The sequence below is a fragment of the Pseudorca crassidens genome, chromosome 8 (genome assembly GCF_039906515.1).
Source record: "Pseudorca crassidens isolate mPseCra1 chromosome 8, mPseCra1.hap1, whole genome shotgun sequence".
Taxonomy (NCBI): Eukaryota; Metazoa; Chordata; class Mammalia; order Artiodactyla; family Delphinidae; genus Pseudorca; species Pseudorca crassidens.
The window spans coordinates 42,566,686-42,587,887 of NC_090303.1; the positions used below are offsets into that span (position 1 = coordinate 42,566,686).

At 38.0% G+C, this 21,202-nt stretch overlaps 1 protein-coding gene across 1 annotated transcript in view; it reads left to right on the forward strand.

Moving 5' to 3' along the window:
• Positions 1 to 621: 621 nt before the first annotated feature.
• Positions 622 to 21,202, forward strand: part of THSD7A (thrombospondin type 1 domain containing 7A) — a 452,500-nt gene continuing 431,919 nt past the window's right edge. Inside the window, exon 1 of the mRNA XM_067746269.1 lies at positions 622 to 1,162. Within this exon, the coding sequence (XP_067602370.1) occupies positions 1,000 to 1,162 (163 nt within the window). The 5' untranslated portion in view covers positions 622 to 999. The remainder of the gene's footprint in view (positions 1,163 to 21,202) is intronic.

The following is a 21,202-nucleotide window of genomic DNA, read 5'->3' on the forward strand; positions in this document are numbered from 1 at the left end:
ATTAACTTCATAGGTGAAATATAATTTCATGATTAGTTTTTGTAAAATGTTATCCGTCTAATAGACATCATTGTGGATACTTATTAATACTAATTCAGTTTTAAAGGCTGTTAAAAGACAGTGTACTTTGATTTGTAACCGTAGATCAATACTGCTTATATTTTTATTGGGAATAGATTCCTTTAAGTTAAAAAGGAAAGATTTAAAAAAGAGTTTAAGTGCCTTTCAACAGCAAGTAAACATCTCTGCAGTTTTCCTACGTTTTTCACATCTGATCATAAATACTGCTCCCCACATAAAGTAATTCAGAAGCCACGGCTTAAAAATAAATGATAAACACTGATGCTTTGCGTACATAAATATATGCTAAGAAGAACATGCCACTACAGCTAGCATTTGACTCCTTGGGTGACGATGAATTTCAGAGCCTGTTATTTGTCATGCGGAAGCCTGTCGGGTGATGATTCTTTTTAGTGGTGTATCCGTCCAAACATATTTCACCGCGCCATGTGCACGGGAGTTCTCTGGCGGGTGTGCTGGCTGTGGGTGCCCCCGCTCCCGTTCGCTCGCCTTCTTTCTTGCCCTGGCTCTCTCGCCTCCCCCTGCCTGCGGCTCCCTCGGTGCTCCTATCGGCTCACGCCCCCCTCCTCTCTCTCCAGCTGGCAGCGGCGGGGGCTGCGCTGCCTCCCGGACCTCGGGACCTGCTCCGTCAGCTGGGGCCCCCTGCGGACGGCTGCCTCCCTCGCCTGTAGGACCTGCCACTCTGCGCGGAATGGCAGCGGCAGCAGCATCCCCGCTAGTGGCGGTGGCGGCGGCAGCCACGGCCACCGCAGAACCTATTGTTCCCTGGTGTTAAACGCGCTTTCCCTCCTTTTCATCTGACAAGAACAATAGCGGGGAGAGCTTTGCGTTCTGTACTTGGGAAGACATTCCGAGGGCAAAGGAACATTCCCTGCCAACCGCGTCCCGGACCTGGACCCTGGAGCGGCTGCGGGCGGCATGGGGCTGCAAGCGAGGCGCACGACGTCCCGGAGCCCCGACGCTGCGGGCCCGCGCCCGGCCGTCCTGCCGCTGCTGCTGCCGCTGCTGCTGTGCCTGGGCGCCTGTGGGGCTGCGGCGCCGGGCGCGGCGGAGGCACCCACCCTCTATCTGTGGAAGACCGGTAAGTGGGACGGAGTTGCCCCTGCTTCCCATCTTCCCATCTGGGTCCACATTTACGAAACTGCTGGGCTTCAGGAGGGACCCCTGTGCTTCTGATGAACGGGGGGTACTGGGACCCTAAGGTAAAAAAGTACAATTCTTAGGAAGCAAATTAGGTCATGGCCGATGCTGTTAGAAAGAAAAACCTAACAACTAAAAAGCATTAGTGAGTCACTGGACTATTTCTTTCACAGCTCCGTAGTTAATGAGGGCAACCAACGTTGCGCTTTCGTAATTACGTGCAATATTTTTAACCTCTGCGTTCTCATTCTACTAGGACTTTCTTAAATATATTTCTAGCAAACATTTAACTCCGGTCTTTATTCTGTGTTTAGGCAAACAGTTCACTCTGTGCCATGATATATATGGATATAGAGTTACATTTAAGGTACAGCTTATGTGGGACACGTGGAAACAAGCCAAGTGAGGGCAGTTCTGACAGTTGAAGGCAAATGGGGCTGCAGTGAGCTGACTGAGACCTTGTGAATCTCGATTCTTAATGAGCGAATTGAGGGATTTTTAAAGTGTGCAATTGTTAGGATGTTTAGGTTTTAACTTCTCCTGCCTTGAAAAAGTTTTTGCTTTGTTTTCAACCAGCCAACAAAAGCAGCAACTAATTGTCCCTCAGAATCTCCCAGCAAAGTGCTGACTAGAGGTCCTGGTGTGAGGCAGTGACAGGCAGGAAAACAATACCAAATGAGGAATTACCACTCCCTCTCCTGAGGCTCCTTTCTCCTCTAAAGGACACAGAATTCTTCAGCAGACCTGAAACTTCAGGTTTATAAGAAGAAAGTGGGAAACATTATTCTTACTGCTTAGTGCTAGGAATGAATTAAGAGTTTCTTGGCAATGACTAGACATTACGAGAAGGATGCAGTAGACAGGAGGGAAAGTATATATTGGTCATGGGATCACAACCAAGTTACAGTGAGTGTGTCTGTTTCCTGGCTTCAGCTGTCTGTAGTCCCCCATGCAGAGACAGATCAGTCTACTCTACAATTACACTGATACCCTGAATTTTTAAAGAAGTTGCATCTATCTAACAACTTAGTGAGGAGATTGAATAGAAACTTATTTAAAGCCAGAGTACAGAATTTGCCTCAGAATCTTGCATGAAAGAACACACATAAACACACGTTTAGAAAAGCCATTTGGATGTTAGTGTTAGCCATTCTTGTTACCACTTGCAGTTTAAAGATCAGTTGATTAGGGGATGCAGATGAAATCAAATGGATTTTTTCAATTTAAAATAAAGAAGATCTCTAATTTAGCGGAAGCCGTGGTTTTAATTTTCAGAAGCTCAGTCATAACAAACACTAGTCAAACTATAATTTACCATTAAATGGTGTTATTTGGATGCTCGGTAAGAGCTTCTCAAGTAAGTAAGTGTTGGACAAAACAGTACTTGCCCTGTTGAAATTTGTACTGTTAAAGTAACAAGAGCCAAGCAGTAATTCAGATCAAAGAAGAGGCTAGGCAACATCCACTGTGCAGCATCTGAGGTGCCAATACACGTCAATATAAATGTCATGGTGGCAACTTAAGCCAATAAACAGTTTAAGATAGTGGAAAGCTCTCAGGAGCAAGGATATGGAGACCTTGGTTCCAGTGCCAGTTCCAGCGCTCGCTAGCTCTAGGAATGTTGGCATGTCACTTAACTTTTGACCCCCAGTTTATTCAGCTGCCTGTAAATGGGACCTTCTCCTGACTATTCGTAGTATTAGGAAGATCAAATGAGTGAGTGATGAGAAAGTAATCTGTAAACTTCAAAGTTATGTGCATGTACAAATATAAGGTAGTATGATGAGAATAATGTAATCTCTTTGATGGTGAACCTTGGTTTGATGAAAAAAATGGTGAATTAGACAGGAGAGCAAAATAATGACCTCTTTATTTTTTTCCAGAGGGAAAGGAGACTTCACCATATCTATAAAGGAACTGAGAATAGTTATTGGAGGAAATAGGGAATATTTAAAGGAGAGGAATACACTGTAAATGAAGATATAGGGATGACAGAATCATAAGCGTTCCTCATTTGATGAAAATAAAGAGTCAGGCAGTGATTTGAGAGAGAAAATGAGGTGAAACAGTCCAAGATTCTAGTGGGATAAGCTTGGTCTTGGTAGAGCAGATTATTTGGAATCACATTGTTGGTGAGATCATTGTGTTAAAGTGATGTAGTGAAAGGTACACTGGATGAGGAGCTAAGAGAGGAACTGTAACACTGTGTTTGTCGCTAACGAGCTTTAGAGTGTTAGCTAGGTCATTTAACTACTTTAGTTCTTGGTTTCCTTTTTTGTGATATTCATTGATTAGAAAAGATGGTATTTAAAGGCCTTTTCAGCCCTAAATTATGTGCACATATGCACATACATACACCATAAACGTACATGTATGCATCTATACACATATATAGTATATTAACGTATATATACATATATATGTACATAATATATATGAACGTTTAATGCGTAAGGTATATTGTATGAATGTTTTATTAAGTCAGTCACAACAAAGAGTTGTTGAGGACTCACTGTGTGAATTATTTGAAGTCATTGTGGTAGAGGCTGGCTAGGGTTTTGTTGTCCCTGCCCCCAAGAAAGTTACAGTTGAACAATACACAACAATTACAACGTGGTATACCATACTCATGAACAAAACACTGTGAGAGCAGAGAAGTTGTGTAGCTGATAGAGAGAAAAAATAAAAAGACAAGGCATGACAATATTCCTAGGTCTTAGAAGTACTGCAGCTCAAGTCCAGAATATGTGGTGGGAATGAATGGATGTAGTGCTAATGAGATGAGTTGGGCCAGATTGTAAGAAAACCTTCACACTATGGTAAAGATGTTAGAGTGTAACCTGTAAGCAGGTGGAAACCATTATAACCTTAGAGCAGAGGATTGATATATTCTTCACCCAGAAGGGAGAAAGGTAAATTAAGAGGCCGGGAGGTCACTGAGGAGAGGGACTGAGAGACAAAGGGGAACAAACCACTTATAGTGAAGGATGAGTAGAGGAGGGCTGGGGGCACATGGCAGAAGTGTTAGCTCAGGTTTGGAGTGCAGGGGACACGGTGTCTGCCAAGGAGAGGTGGAAGTAATGCTATCTGCATCATGTCTGCACACAGTTACTTGATTGAGACAGAGGATATGAAAGAAGGAAGAACAGTGTTCTTGTGGTTGGGGAAGAAAGAATACCAGTTTAATTCTCAGTATCAGATATACTGAACTTGAGGTAGCAGTAATTCAGTCAGCTAATAGAGGAATTAGTGAATGGGTGAGCAGTTTAGGTGAAAGTGTTAGGCTGAAGGTATAGGCTTGGAACTCAATACATATATAATATTTCAAGGCATGGTAGTGGGAGGGATCATTAAAACAACAAAAATATTGAAAAGAGGGGCCAGGATACTTCACAGAGAATATTGAGATTTAAGAGTCAGTATGGGAGAGAAAGTAGTGAAAGAGCCTGAGAAAGTATGGTCAGAACAGGTCCAGAGAAAATGCCAGTAGTGCTAAATGAAGAAGATATCTTATGAAGGGGATGGGGGCAAAAAGTATAAAACATTTCCAAGAGTCTGGAAAGGGGTTATGAAATAGTTCAGAAAAGATCAAGTAAGAGGAGGAACTGGTAAGATAATTAACACTGTTTTGGGAAAAGACATTTTCAGTAGAGTGATAGAGCTAGAAACTTAGTTGAATAATAAACCAGATAGTGGAGAAGTTATAGTATTGATAAAGTGAATAAGCAAGTGGTATTTAAGTCCTTCTACTACACTGTTGTTTTTCAACAGAGAAAAAACCAAAATATAAGATATTAAAATATAAAAGTTAATGTTTCAACAGTTTTGTGCCATAGTCATTTGAAAGGTAACTTTGTTTGAATACTTGAAAAATATATTTCATACCTGCAGAGGTAAAGCACTTATATTATTGGAAGATGAATAATTACTGTTACTGGTGAGTGTTAGACAGTTCTCCTCTTTTTAATATTCTTGAATATGGAATTGTTTCAATAATAATTATGGCTAATTATATTCACCTGGCAATTCCAAATTAAGTGCATTGAACAAAATGTGATTGAAGCATGAGTCAGACAGAAGATAGTGAATACAACCAACTTTTATCAACTTATGCCATAGAGATATATTTTCAAAAGATCTTACTGAAGTAGTTGAATTTATTTTTATAATAATGAAATTACACTAAAATCCAAGAAAGATACACGGTAGCCATTTTTTCAGCATCAGGTGATGAGGGTATTTACAGTTGAGTTTTGTCTTAAGGAAATTACTTCTCACATTAAACACTTTGGACCAGGGTTCATGCATTGCAAGACAGTGCTGTTGACAGTCACTGTGTCCTTTACATAGTTACTTGCACATAAAATAATACTTTGTTTCCTCAGTTTAAAATAAAAACAAGTGTTTTCTTTTTCTTTCATGTACTTATACTAATATAAAATATTCTGCAATGTACATGGAAACATAACCATCCTAATCCTGCCATTCATTAAATAACAAAGGAGAGAGGGGTGTTGTACCAGGTAGTAGTAACATAAGGGTGGCATTATCCTTAAAAAAGTGTTTTGCATTTCAGTTGTGCTTACAATTTGTCGTAATTTGGAATGTGACACAGGTTGCTCATTAAATGAAGAATAGAGATGGAGCAGAGATAGGGATGGACAGAGCGTGGGCGTCAGTGTCAATTAATCTGGAACATGGATTGAAATATTTTATCCATGGGACCTATGAAATTATTTCATCTCCCTGAATCTTTTTCTTTCATCTCCAGTATGGATAAATATTATGTATTCTATAGGGGTTTTCTGAGGATTAAGTATGGTAACATATGTATATATTAGTAGAGTGCTTGAACGTATTAGGACTTCAATAAGTGGTAGGTTATATTATTGCTATTATTCTCTTATATAATAGAATGGTTACTTAATTTTATGACCTGGAACAAGGCTAGTAACTTCAGCTTTCTCTTAAGCATCTTTTCTTGTAAATGCACTAGAAATTACAAATTGATCTAGTTACAGGGCTAGATATTCCCACAGGTTATAAGGGAGGCAGCATTGTGGAATGGAAGGAACATGGACTTGAGGATCACTATTTAAATTTTGCCTCTACCTGACTGGTCAAGTTACTTAAACTCTCTGACTTTGTTTTCTCACCTTAGAATGGTGACAGAAGTTCTGAAGTGAGAGGGTATTTGTGAAGTTTTAACAGGTAGTAAATAGAAAGGGTCTAGCCCAGTACCCTAAATATAGTAAACATTAAAAAAAATTAGTTCTCTTCCCATTCTTTACCTTTTCCTCTCCTAAAAATGACATATCTTGAAGGAATTTTAATGATCCAACACATTTATCTGTTTTCTCCAACTAAAGGACACCAGGACAAACAAATAAAACAAGTCTAGAAAGAGATGTTATTTTACTGTAGGCTTGTCTTTTCTTATTAGTTTGGCACTTATATGTAGACAGCATGGATCACAGACCATCAAAATATTTTGAGCACAAATTCAGGGTGAGTTATATAAATAGATATTTTTGTACTTCATTTTGTTTAGTGTCTCGGGATTTCTCGGGAACCTGAAATTTCACATTCTTGCAGTTAACATTGTCACCAGTGCCTTCCAAATTAAATATTTTCACAGTAGAATTGTTTGTGGTTTATGATTTGTTTAGCATCTTAGGTGATTATTTAAATAAATAAATAAACAAACATACTACAGTTTATGTCTTGTTTTCCTACCCTTCTTTCTTAGCATACATAGCACAGTTAGTACTCAGAATTCATTAAGAGCTTATTGGTTATTTGGTCCAAAAAGTCAAGTTCTCAGGTGGTTTTATGAAGCTTTAATAGCTCAGTGGACTGTGGTAACAGGGATCACTCCTTATGCAAATTATAGGTAGCTGCCTGGTTTGCAAAATAATGAAGGCCCCAGTCAGGACTGGCATTAAGAGTGCTGTAGAGCAACACATACCCAGGTCTCTTCCTACCTTTTATTGTTATATAAAGAACTGGTGGTGGGATGAGCTGCTGACGTTCTGATTAGGTTATTGGAGAAGTGTGATATGCTTTGGATCCTTTTAGGAGGAAATGAAGCCTCTTAGCCTCTGATTTAAGTTCGAATGGTGACACTGGACAGTGGATCTCTCTGGGAAGCAGAGAGTGGAAGCCTCTAGGCTTCCTAATATGAAGGCACATTAGAGTGGCCCTTAATGACAGAAGCCCTGGGGAAGTGGCATCCAGGAAAACATATCTTTCCTATCACAAGAACATCATAGAGTGTGAGTTAGAGGTTCCAGTGGGTCATAAGGTAGAGATTTTTTCTGATTTCCTTCATCAGAACTTTACACTTGACACTTTAGAATGCATTAAAATGATGAAAAAAATACAGGCATTTGCATTTAATCCCCAGGTACCGAAGCAGCAAGAAAAGTACTTCTATTTGGAGGAAGAGACACAACAATTAAAAACAACCCAATAAGGAAAGAGTGGGGGAAACCTGGTAGTAATTAAAACAGTTGATGCCAAAAGTAATTATTGCTTCCAGTATGTCATTGGACCTAACCAAAAGGATGTCCCCTCATCTTCCAGAAGAACTAGTGAGCTAATTGGTGTTTTGCATAATTTACCATGTGAAATCATAATATTTGGGATATCATTTTTACTGATTCTGTATTATTGTATCAAAGTTACACTATGAGAAAAGAAATGAAATAGGGGCAGATGGGGAAAAATCACAAATACACTCCTTTATAAGGGCAGTAATTTTCAAATGGCACATGTAATAAAGTTCAGTGGGGCTCGTGTTCCAGGAGCCATCAGAGAGAGATGGTCCACATAGAGTGACATCAGTAAATTCAGGAGAAAGCTATGCATGACTGCTAAAACTTGAAAAGAAAGTAAGACAAGAAAGTAAGACATTATAAGAGAGAGCAACAAAACAAGGAGAGAAAAAAATGGGCAAATCATCTGCATTCCTTTAAAAATTGTTTTTAATAGGCTTTATTTTTGAGCAATTTTAGGTTTATAAAAAATTAAGCAAAAAGTACAGAGTTCCCATGTACCGCCTCCTTCTCTCCCCAATTCTCCCTATTATTAACGTCTTGTATTAGTGTGGTACATTTATTACAACTGATGAGCCAGTATTGATACATTATTATTAATTAAAGTCCGTAGTTTATATTAAGGTTCAGTTTATATTAGGGTTCACTCTAATGTACATTGGGTGGTTTTGGACAAATACATAGTGACATATATCCACCAATACATGTGTCGACCATTACAGTGTCATACAAAGTAGTTTCACTGCCCTAAAAATCCTCTGTGCTTCATCTGTTCATCCCTACATCTCTCCCTTTCTCCCCCCAAATCTCTGGTAACCACTAATCTTTTTATTGTCTCCATACTTGTGCTTTTTTGAGAATGTCATACAGTTGGAATCATACAATATGTAGTTTTTTCACATTGGCTTCGTTCTCACTCAGTAATGTGCATTTAAGTTCCTCCATGTATTTTCATGGCTTGATAGCTCATTTATTTTTATCACTGAATAATATTCCATTGTATGAATGTAGCACAGTTTATCCACTTACCTATTGAAGGACGTCTGGTTGCTTCCAAGTTTTGGCAATTGTGAATAAAGCTGCTGTAAACATTCATGTGCAGGTTTTCGTGTGGACCTATGTTTTCAGCTCTTTTGGATAAATGCCAAGGAGTGTGATCTCTGGATCATATGGTAAGAATATGTTTAGTTTGTAAGGAACTGCCAAACCGTCTCGCAAACTGTACCATTTTGTGTTCCTGCCAGCAATGAGTGAAAATTCCTATAGCTCTGCATCCTTGCTAGTGTTTTGAATTTTAGCTGTTTTAATAGGCATGCAGTTTTATTTTGTTGTTTTAATTTGCTATTCCCTAGTGACATACGATATTGAGCATCATCTTTTCATCTGCGTATTTGTCATCTGTATGCCTTCTCTGGTAGGGGATCTGCATCTTTTTCATCATATAAATAAGAGTAGTAAGAGCCAGTAGAACTCTTTTGTGACAGAGTTCTAAGTCTCAATTCAGCCTGTGCTGCACATACTCCACCTCTTGCTGTTCTGATGATGTGACCCACACTAAGTACATTTGTTTATATAAAGAGAAAACACACATGGGAATTAAGTAAAGAATAAATGGAGAGATGGGTGTAAACTCGGTCTAGTTTGTTCTACCTTGAGGGAAAACCCTTGGGAGAGAGTTTGGAAGTGATGAACAGTACCTTGAAAGGGAAGAAAATGAACTGATATATTAAAGGTTAAATTGGACCTGCAAGCTTGTGAGATTTTCAAGTACACTATGAATGTGCTGTATCTCTAGCTGCCTCTGGTCTGGTTAATAAACCACGTACATAGCTACATATTCACTTTTCCTTGTTCTTGCCTGGAGGAAGCCATGGGCTGGCAGAAAGTCAAGGTGCAATATCCTTCTGAACTTCTGGGAAACGGTGGAGGTCCACTATCCTGAACCTCTGGTAAATTGACCTGGGAACCAGGTTGTCAAGGCAGCCTGCTATTCAGATTGCTCCCACAGAACTTGCTATGAACACAAAGTGCTGAGTACCCCCAAAATGGGGGTAGTAAGACAATGACTTAGAAGTGGATAGTTTGTGTGCATGGGGGTAGACATATAGCACACGATGTTGCTCTATTGAGAGAGCTTGATAGAAGATTAGTTTTCCCTAGCAAATGTATCAGGCACAGGCATGGATTATGTGGGTGCAATCATTTAACTTATGGTATATGGCCAATGCAAGGCTTTCTAATTGTGCCACACAGTCTGGATAAAAAGTTATCCCTTGGATTATTATAGCAGTAATAGAATATTCTGAGTATTGTAGACGGATATGTTTGCAAGTATGTTCTATAATGTGCCTGCTAGAGAATGGCATCAGAGTACAGATAGTGCCTCTTTGGGTTCCCTATTTAAATATAATTTTGGTCTTCTCTACCAAAATCAGAGAGTGCAACTGTAAATGTCAGTGGGACCCACTGTATTCCGGTACTTCCCCTTCACAGTGAGAGTGTGTGCAGAGAATTGAACTTACAGCTTGAAATGAAAGAGGCACTGTTTGCTCAGGAGTTAAATAAATATGTATTTGTATGCATTTGTGTGTGTATGTAATAAATAAAAGGCAATGTTCAAGAAGAGACTTTTGAGCCAAACATGAACCTTGACCTAATTTTATAATTTTTTAAGAATGTGATCTCTAATCTCTCTGTGTCTCATGTTCCTTAGACATACCATAGGTAAGATGTTAGTATCTACCTCTTCAGGTTATTTTAAAGATAACTTGAGAGAAACCTGTAAAGTACTTAGATGATGCCTGGCACACATCAGTGCTCGTAAATGTCCTCTCTTACTTGGTGTGATCCTGGTGTGAGCTGTGAATGCCTTCTTTCTGGGATGGAGTTTGTTTCCTGGATCTGTCTGGATCCTTTCCTTCGTTTTGATTCTTCTTTCTTCTTGGATCTGCATTTGCATCTCAAGCTTCTCTGCAACTGACATTGCTCTGCTTTCTACCTGCTGTCAGATCCACCAGCATAGTTGCAAAGCCCTTAGCTTTGCTGTTTGCAGAGTTGTTCAAAGTAGTTTTAAAACAGAGACATTCTGCCTTAGTGTTTCATTCTTACTTGTGATGGTGCATATCTTTGCCATGCAAGGAATGCTGGAGGTGTGACTCTTTAAGTGGGACGATGTGTTCCAAAATTCCTTTGTGTGGAAACACCTAAGAATGTTCTTGGCAAGATTTTCCTGGACTGTGATGCTGAGTGAAAGGGTGTAGGGAATGTACAGTGAATACTGAGTCTTCCTCTCTCAAAGTCCTCTTTCCTCTCCTATAGTATGTTTTCTATTTCTCTCTCTCCCTCCCTCCCTCTGTATGTAAACGAACGTGCACATGTCATGTATATGCTCTGTATATGTACATGCACATCTCATATATATAAATATCCTACTTACACACCTCAATATATGTGGTTCAGAGTCTTTTGAAGGAAATTAAAATGTTTCTCAACTTGGAGGAGAGATGATTATTCAACATTTTAATGCCCATTACAACTCATTTATCTGTATATTCTCTAAAATTTTCTAGCATTTATAAAATTATGGTAGAATTACAATAACAATATAAGACACCATTGCAAGCATACATATACATGCATACACACCTAGATCCATAAATGCATACAACATACATACACATGCAAATAGCGCAGTTATTTATGGTTAAATGACTATGCAGAACTTCACAATTTATCTGGTATTGTGGAAATTTTTATACCTCCTCACATGTGTTTTATACCTGGTATTTATAGAGGTGAGTTTTTAAAATGTGTGCAATTACTAATACTTTTCACTAAAATATTAATTATACAAAATTGATGTTAAAATTTTATTTTAGAAAATTTTATGCCAATACAGCATTCATCAAGAGCCTAGTCATATAAAAGATCTTATTATACAAGTCCTTGCATTACCTCCCACTAACTTATAGCTTTTATTTTAAGATCCTTTTTATGTCTAACCATCTTTCTGTGTTTGATCCTCTGGTGCCTGAACAGTCTTCAAACTGCAGTCCCTGCACAAATTTCCAAGAAGTACTTCTCTTCTAATAGCACTGCCTGCCAGCATGTCCGAGAACATCATTTATATAAAATATTAACTTGTAAATAGTTTACATTGATTGTGATATCATTAAGGCAGTACAGATAACAGACCCAGGTGGAATGATCTGGATTAACTATTGCTTTATTCTGTATGTGTGTGTATGTAATGTATACGTTATAGCTAATGTATTTTTTTCTATGGGAAATATAGTTTACTCAGAGCCACTACATCATGCAACTTCAGGGACTCCAGTCACAGTAAAAAAAAAAAAAAAAAGAAAAGAAAATTGGGTAACCTTTTTCTTCATCAGTTTGTATCGATCAGTTTCAATTAAGTAAAACTGGCAAGTGCTTAATGCCTGTTTCATGCCAAGCTAGGTGCTGGGGGCAAACATAACCAGCACATGGACCCATCCCTTCTGAAGTCCCCTATCATGGGTAAATAAGTAATTATTGGTTAGTGAACTTACTACAAAAACAGAAGCCTATATAGATAGATGTAGAATGAGAAGGGGGTGATTATCTTGCAGAAGGAGACAGGGAAGGGAAGATTTCATAATACACAAGTTTGAAAAATAAACCATTTACAAAAGGGACAAAGCCTCTAGAGAGACAGAATTCCAGGCACAGAGGAACAGTTGTGAAGAAATTAAATGACATGCGTGTCCAGGGGCAGCGAGAAGTTCTGAGGCATGAGGAGCAAGCAGGGAGTGAGCTGGGTGTGTCTGGAGAAGGGCGTGTGTGGACTAGCGTGAGCAGGCCGTCCTACGGAGCTTAGCCTTTGTTAACTGTTGTTTGACTTAAGGAATCTAGGAGCCTAACTCTATTTGGATGGATAAAATATTACTAAGAATAAAAGAATATATTTGCAAATATGAAGCCATATGTGAATTTACGAATTTAACAGATTGTTGATTGTATAAGTAAATCGTTAAGTAAACTGTTCTCCTTGCAAACTTTCTATGAGCAATGCTGTCTTTAAGTAATGCTGATTAAAGACAGTTATTTCAAGAGTGGAGACCCTTTCAGGTTTATATATAAGGGTGATTTGATATTTTTTCCTCTACACTTTTGATTAGACCAATGTTGAAATGAATAAACCTGAAATCTGTGTACTATTTCTCTGGTGGGGTCAGTGACAGAGAATATAAATGAGTGAAGTGGACCAGCCATAGGGTAAAGGCTGGTTGAACTCACTCTTCTCTATGGGGACTTGGTTAATTAAAGAAGCTGTGCCACTCCTCACCCTGCTGAGGGTGTGTTATTTGCCATAATTTAGAGATGGGATTCCATTAAAAACAAACTCTCAGGGCTTCCCTGGTGGCGCAGTGGTTGAGAATCTGCCTGCTAATGCAGGGGACACGGGTTTGAGCCCTGGTCTGGGAGGATCCCACATGCCGCGGAGCAACTAGGCTCGTGAGCCACAATTACTGAGCCTGCGCGTCTGGAGCCTGTGCTCCGCAACAAGAGAGGCCATGATAGTGAGAGGCCCGCGCACCGCGATGAAGAGTGGCCCCCGCTTGCCACAACTAGGCAAAGCCCTCGCACAGAAACGAAGACCCAACACAGCAAAAATAAATAAATAAACAAACTCCTACCCCCAACATCTTAAAAAAAAAAATCTCATAAGGGACAACATTGTCTGCCAAATACAGTGTCTAGTGAGCCAGAGCTGGATTATGGGGTAGTAGCTCACAACCTTTGCTTGACCATCATATCAGATCTTTAAAAATCTGAAGCTTAAATATAGGATGGAAAAGATAATTTAAAAATACTTTTTTGAGTTTGAGAGAATGACTTACATGAGAATATATGAAACTCCAAAATCAAGGTATCTGAACAGTCCCACTTCCAGCCAGCATCAGTATTTCCCTCCACACTAGATGCTGTGGTTCATTTGTTCTCATTAGTTAACAGGCCCTATGGCATGAGAGGAGCTAGTTGGAGCAAGGTATCTGCTGCCTTGAGCTGGTGTGTATAATCACAGAAATGCAGTGAAGATCATAGGGTTCAATCACTCTATAAAACAGCTTCTTCTGACAGTTTGCAGTGGTGACTACACACCACTAATGGGAGAGTCATCAGACTGGATTTGGATTTATGGAATCACATAATTCATAAGGAAAGCTTTGAGTGCCGCTAAGATACATTTCTTACCCTCTCTCTTACTGCAAGGTTTGATATAACTTCTTCAGTTCCCTTGGCTTGTTTTATGTGAGAACTGGCTTTGAACTGCTTCAGTTGTGAAAATTCCACAGGAAGAGAATAAATATTGTAGAGCAGACAAGGTGGTCTTTGAACCGTGGTTGGTCAAGCGCTGCAGCAGCACGGGCATCGTGATGTCCCAAATCGTGAGGAAAGTTTTCAGAGCTTTCAAGATCATTCTTCTCGAAGTAATTTTCTCTCTTGATAGAATCATCCACAAGCTAAATCAATTTGATTATTTAACGAAAGATATGAAAAATAGAGGGAAGAGTGATTCCCATACTGTGTCATTATAGGCAAGATGAATCACCTTTACTGGCCATATGCGGAGTAGTAGAATTGCTGTCACAGCCATTTTTAACAGCTTTACTGGACATAATTCAGATACCATGCAATTCACCCTTTTAATGTGTACAATTCAGTATATTCACAGAATTGTGTATCCATCACTACAATCAGTTTAGAACATTTTCATTGCTCCAAAAAGAAACCCTGTACCCTTAGCCATTGCTCTCAAACTCCATGCTTTTCTGTCAGGCCCAGCCCTAGGCAAGTACTAGTCTACTTTCCATCTCTATAGATTTTGCCTCTTCTGGACACTTCATATAAATAGAATCATGCCTTACGTGGTCTTCTGAGACTGGGTTCTTTTACTTAGCATATTTTCATGGTTCATTCATGTTATAGCATGTAGCAGTGCTTCATTTCTTTTTATGCTGAATAATATTCCATTTGTATGGATATACCACATTTTTAAAATCCATTCATCCGTTGATAGATATGTGGGTTGTGTCCACTTTTGGGCTATAATGCTATGAACATTCACGTACAGGTTTTGGTGTGGACATGTACTTCCATTTCTCTTGAATATATACTTAGGAGTTGAATAGCTGGGTCTTATGAGAACTATGTTTAATCATCTGAGGAACTGCCAGACTGTTTGAGCCATAGTTTTTTGAACTCAGTGTTCTCCGGGAACTTCAATTATGATATAATTATCATTTGAGAAAATACATTAAAATTCCAATAAAAATATCTTGTGTAATTAGAAGGTAAGTAGTTGTGAAATATAGGAAAGTGCTGTAGGGAACCTATTTCATAAGAATAAAAGCACATTTAGGAGGAAGATCTTGAATACACTTGATAGGATGCCTAGAAGAAGCTTCTTTTGGGTTTTTAATCTGATCATATAGTGAAGCTTCAGTAAAGAAAAAAAGTAGTTGGGATGGGAGAGGTGTGATGACTTAAAGAATGAGTGGATTACTTAATCACATGTATTTAAAATGCACAGAAAAACCTACGTGATACTAATGAAAAATTTAAATGTTAATGCATTTTAGAAGTTGCCCATTTGGTTTCTACAAGTTAGTGTATGTAATAACAATACCTGCTTGTATTTTCATGGTGCTCTGCAGTTCTCTAAGCACTCATACTCACGTGTTCTTTTACTGAATTCTCACGGTTTCTTCATTAATGTAGGGCAAGAAGTAATGCCCTTCTCTTTTATTGAAAGAGTAAACCAAGGTACCTGAGGTCAAGTAATTTGACCCAAGCCACACTCTTAGTATAACACTAGCAGCCAGGACAAATATCTTATTGTCTTTTATGCTATGACATACACAAAAATAAAAATTTTATACAGCACACTTTAAAATATATGCCTAATATTTTAATTGAAGAGGTGATAGGGAAAATTTTCTTGGGTTTTGTGAAGAGTAAGCTTCAAATATTTAAATTAGCATTATGTGGTATAATTACTAGGCAATAACAGAAATTTAGTTTTAACACTTTAAAACAAGTATCGGGAGATACAGTAAATGATTACAGATTTGTATTTTAGTAACTATTTTGACTATTTGGTATCTTTATTGAGCGTTTGACAATGTCCTTGAGATTTCAACATTTACTCTCATAGTTTTCATTATTGTGATATAAAATAGTGACATGTTTTTTCTAAACCATTGATTGCCCCGTAATCAAATGTAAGCATATTCTCATATTGTTCCGTGATGCAGTGAATCTTAACATTGAAAAGTATGAACTACTGCTTCAAGTCATAACTCAATATTTAATTTCAGTATATTGATGTTGCCCTTTTTTATTCCTCTTTTTTTTTTAGAGTGTTATATGGATTTAGACTGTAGATTTTGTTGACAGCGTCACACAGGAGTTTATACTGAACACCATACAATGAAACATCCCAAATCTTCTTTACATCTCCCCAAATACCCCACAGAACTCTCTGTCACACACACACACACACACACACACACACGCACGCACGCACACGTGCGCACACACTTACACATAATCTCCTTTCCCTCTCCTAAGTAGTCTCAAGTTTCTTTCACTCTCTCTTTAAAGTTTTCTTTACTCCTAGGCTCTTCCTATCCCTCTCTCCCATTACTTTCCACTCATTCTGTGGTTCCTTGTAGCTTAAGGAAACCAAGCATATAGATACATTAGTGATTTGGTTTATATTATGTAAACTATCAATATAATGACCTATTATAAAAGTATCACAGTTTGTATTTTTTCCTTAAGGAGTAAAGATTTGCCTTTAAATTTAACTTCATTTTTGTTGGCCTTAGTTTGATACAATAGAAAATAAAGTATTACACTGAAAAAAATTGGACTGACCATCTGTGTTGTGCTTCGGTACAATATTGCACTCCACCTTTAATTTCAGGGAATCATTTTCCAAGTATATTAACTGAAGTAATTTCTTGAATAGGGATATTATTGACAATAGAAATGCTGACTTGCAGTGTGCTGCACAGGGAGACTTGCATTCCAGCTGTAGTTTTCCTTTTCTTTTCTTCCCAGAAAGAGACGAAGTGAAAACCTGCCAGCATCATTATATTTGTCTCTAGGCAGCTAAACTATGATATATTCAGTGTGGACTACTGTATGGGATACAGCTGTGAAATGAGCTATAATTTATTATTGAAAGTAAAAGAACTAGTGTAAATTTATTCAAATGAAATTCTTTGCAAACATTACAGTAAATAGGCTTTGGAACATTCTCATTCTGTCTCTTGTACTTCGAAAATGACTTTTCTGAAGACACTATATATCTTAGGACATGTGATGAAGGAGATAAAAATTAGGGATTTTTACCCCTAAAGTGTTCAGGGATTTTATGTGGTAGGTTCCTCCTATCACCAGTGTGATAGGATTTTTAACTTGAATTCAGACCTAAGCTTATCTCTTCCTAAATATTGGACCAATATCAAAAATCGCTTTTGACAAAGTGGATGATTAGTTCCTGAATGTGTCATGAGTACATTGTAGAAGCATTTAACTCCTTAAGTATAAAGTATACAACCAGATAGCAATTTTACTTGGAGGAAAATGTGGACTATTCTTTCTATTTTGAAGGTCTTTACTAACTTCTGTACAGTACATGTCCTTATTTTAAGTTGTTTTGTGTGTGTGTGTGTGTGTGTGTGTGTGTGTGTGTATTTGATAATTCTCTTGGTTAATGTGCACAGGAAATTCGGTGTCTTAAAGTCTGCTTAATGGACAGAAGAGACATTACACACAAATCACCAAGTTTTAAAATATTGTAATCCAATAAGATGTACTTAACAATAACATCATACTGCACATAATTTAATCTGTAGTTTATAGTGATGCATAAATGTCTTCAGAAGGCTGAAGTGTGCCAGTCTTCATTGTGAACAAAAATTTATTGCTGATTAGAATTATGAAGAAGTTCTGCAAGAAGTTTTTCATTGGTAGGATGCTGAATTAAGCCATATTTAAGGAGTCTTTTAGTCTTTCTCATTTAATTGTGTACTTTTTTTTTTTGCGGTACGCTGGCCTCTCACTGCTGTGGCCTCTCCCGTTGCGGAGCACAGGCTTCGGACATGCAGGGTCAGCGGCCATGGCTCACGGGCCCAGCCGCTCCGCGGCATGTGGGATCTTCCCGGACCAGGGCACGAACCCGTGTCCCCTGCATCGGCAGGCGGGCTCTCAACCACTGCGCCACCAGGGAAGCCCCTAATTGTGTACTTTTAAGACATTTAAAAGTGGCAGTATTTTTCTAAATGATTGTCTGCATTCAAAAATTTACAGAAATCTATATCATTCTACTCACATCCACACCTTTGAGAGTTGAAATTAAACCATTCTAGGGCTGTGCTAACATCTTCAATGATTGTGCCTACATGTACATGTGTGTAATATTTCTTTTATTATGTGTTGCATCATATTAATGCATCTAGGATGGACAGATAAATTTAAGCGGTAGACAAAGTGTTGTTATTTCATCTTCCAAGCAAAGCTATTCTCCCCCCTTCCCTGTTTTAATCTATTACAAACATGTTAGTGATATCAGCAGTAGGTGTGGTCTCCTTCGAGCCCCATTATTTACTGCACGAACATTTTCAACTCTGGTCTAGATCCTCTTCTAGCAGTGGGGAAATATAGACACACAGGACCGGTCCCTTGGTCAGTGATGAGCTCATATCTTTTAAAGAGATGCAGAAACACAACAGCCATAAATCAGTGTAAGTGGGGCTATCGAGGAGGCATGTTTGAAGTGTTCTAAGGACACCGAAGAGGGAGTGATCAGTTCATCTGGGCTGGAGAAGGGCAAGGACCAGGAGGGAAAGGCCTAATGGAGGATTTACAGTTAAGCTGGGCTTGAAAGGATGCGTAAATATCTGAGAGTTGAGAGACGAAATGTAGGGATAGCATGAATGGTAGAGTCACAAAAGTGTAAATTAACCATCTAAATGGATTTTATATTGTGAATAGCTCTTTCCCTGCCTGTGAAAACTACAGTAATTCCCTGTTGGTATCCTCAGTAACCTCAGTGATTCCTGTCAGTTCTGTTTCTTCCTTCATCAACCTGCCAGCTTTATGCAACAGCTGCACTTTCTACCTGGTTTCTAATTCCTTGTTTGGCCTCTTATAATGTCTACTTGGATTCCAAATTCTGACCTTAATCCTAGCAAGTTACTTTTCCATGTTCTTCGGTTTCATAGTTTAAACAAATGGTCAGTTTAGTTCACCTTCCTTGTCCAGCCCACTGTTCCACAAACCCCAACTTCGACATGAACCCAGAAATATCAAATAACTGTAATTGGTTATTAGATCCAACTCCCAGCCATATTTACCTTGAACCATGTGTTACACCATTATGCTTTGGTACGTATGAACGTTCTTTGGGGTTTAGTGGGAAAACCAATGAAAATTTGTGTCAGGAAGTAAGTTGTATCTCCATTAGACCCAGGAATTAAGCAAGTGAGCAAGTTCCAGATTTACATAAAGTAACTCATTTGTGTTTAAAGAATGTCTTAGCTCTGTCTTACTTGATGATATATTGGTGCTTACTCTAATATTCAGTGTGGTTAACTCTTAGAGCTCCCCTTCATGTAAAATGTAATTTGATGCATTTGTAAGTCTGTGATGATAAGGCTGTGAAAATCCTCCTACAGTAAGTGAGCTGTGATTTTTCTATACCCTCATAGGCAACCACACAGAAAGGGAAGGATAGTTGTGTGTAGTAAAATGTAATATCTTATTTGAAGTTCTTGGTACATAAGCAACAGGTAGCTATAACTCTACGAGTAGAAGATTATGGCTTCCAAAAATTGCTCTCCTCTGAAGACTCAGCTCAGACACCATTTCCTCGTGAAGTCTTTTGTGATCTTTCTTCCTGATTTGTGGTAGCACTTTAACAGACGATACTTGATTTCCTTTTCTTTGAACCCTGTGTACGTATTACAGTATGTGCCTCCACTGAAGTACCTGTAACTTTCTTTTTGATATTTTATAGGTCTCTTACTGTTGAAATGTGAACATCTTTAGTCAGGGGTTATCTTAATCATCTTTGTTACTTTGTTACTATCACATACTAGATGTCAGTGTATGGTTAATGAATGAATAAATTACTGCACCTTATTTTCGATCACATAATTTTTATATTACTTTTGTTTTACTTCATAACATTCATGGACAATTGTCTTATTTTATTAAATAACCTTAGAAAAATTGATACCTTTTAGTGGAATATATTTTCTATTATATAATACTGGCCATATAGGTTGTTTTCTTTTATTATGGAAAAGATGTTGTGAATTATATTTTTGTAAATAAATCTCTTTTGCACATCTCTGAGTATTTCTTTATAATGCAGTTTTAGAAAGAAAGTTATTCAGTTAAAAGGATGAACTCTTTTAAGATTCTTGGTACAGATTGTCAAATTATTATAACTACTAGTAGGGAGTCGATGGTGCCTATGTCACATGACTAAAACTGGGCATAAAAGTTTACGAACTTTTGCCAATATGACAAATCGCAAGTCATCTATCTCAGTATTATCATTATTTTTTAATTGATAACTTTTAAATATGTTAAAATATACTATATTTTTCCATTTTGATGTATAATTATTTTGGTTGGTTTTGTTTATTTATTTTGGTTTCTTTCTGAACTATCCTGAAGTGGTTGGAGCTGGGCCCGGAGGTGTTCCAGCCTGGCATAATCAGAACCTCTCACAAGACAGAAGGAGGGTTCTGGGGAGCTGTGTATGGATAGGCAGGTAGATAGGTGAGGGTCAGTGAGAGGCCCTCCGGGGCACTTAGGATAGGAGAGCAATGAGGCATTTAGAAGATGGGTATGGGGGTGGGTATCAATATTGTTCTGACAGTGTATTGTTTATTGGTTATCATTCACTTTGGTATTAATTTAGAATTATTAATCCTAGTTGAGATCTGGAAAATAGGCTTAAAATGTTAGCTTTGCAAGAGACAAATCTTATTTTTTTTTGGCAAAAAAAAAAAAATAGAATTCAGGCTTGTGTATTATAGTTGTAGTGAAATATTCATTGATTTAAAACTCATGTCAGGTGATCTTTTCTGGAGAGTGAACTGCTTAGACCAAGCTTTAGGTGTGATCAATCTTTTCTTAAAAAATAAAAACATACTGTATTAATTTCAGTCATAAATTACTACTGTGAATAAGTTGTCACATTTAAAATGGTTTATTCAAAATAAGTTTGAGTTTAGGTGGGGCTAAAATTGCAGTGTTTAATATTATTCCAATTTCATTTATAGTTATATAAGCCTTCCAATGAAAACGATGATAAAACCAATAATGTGCTTTGTATTTTTGCCGCCTTTTAT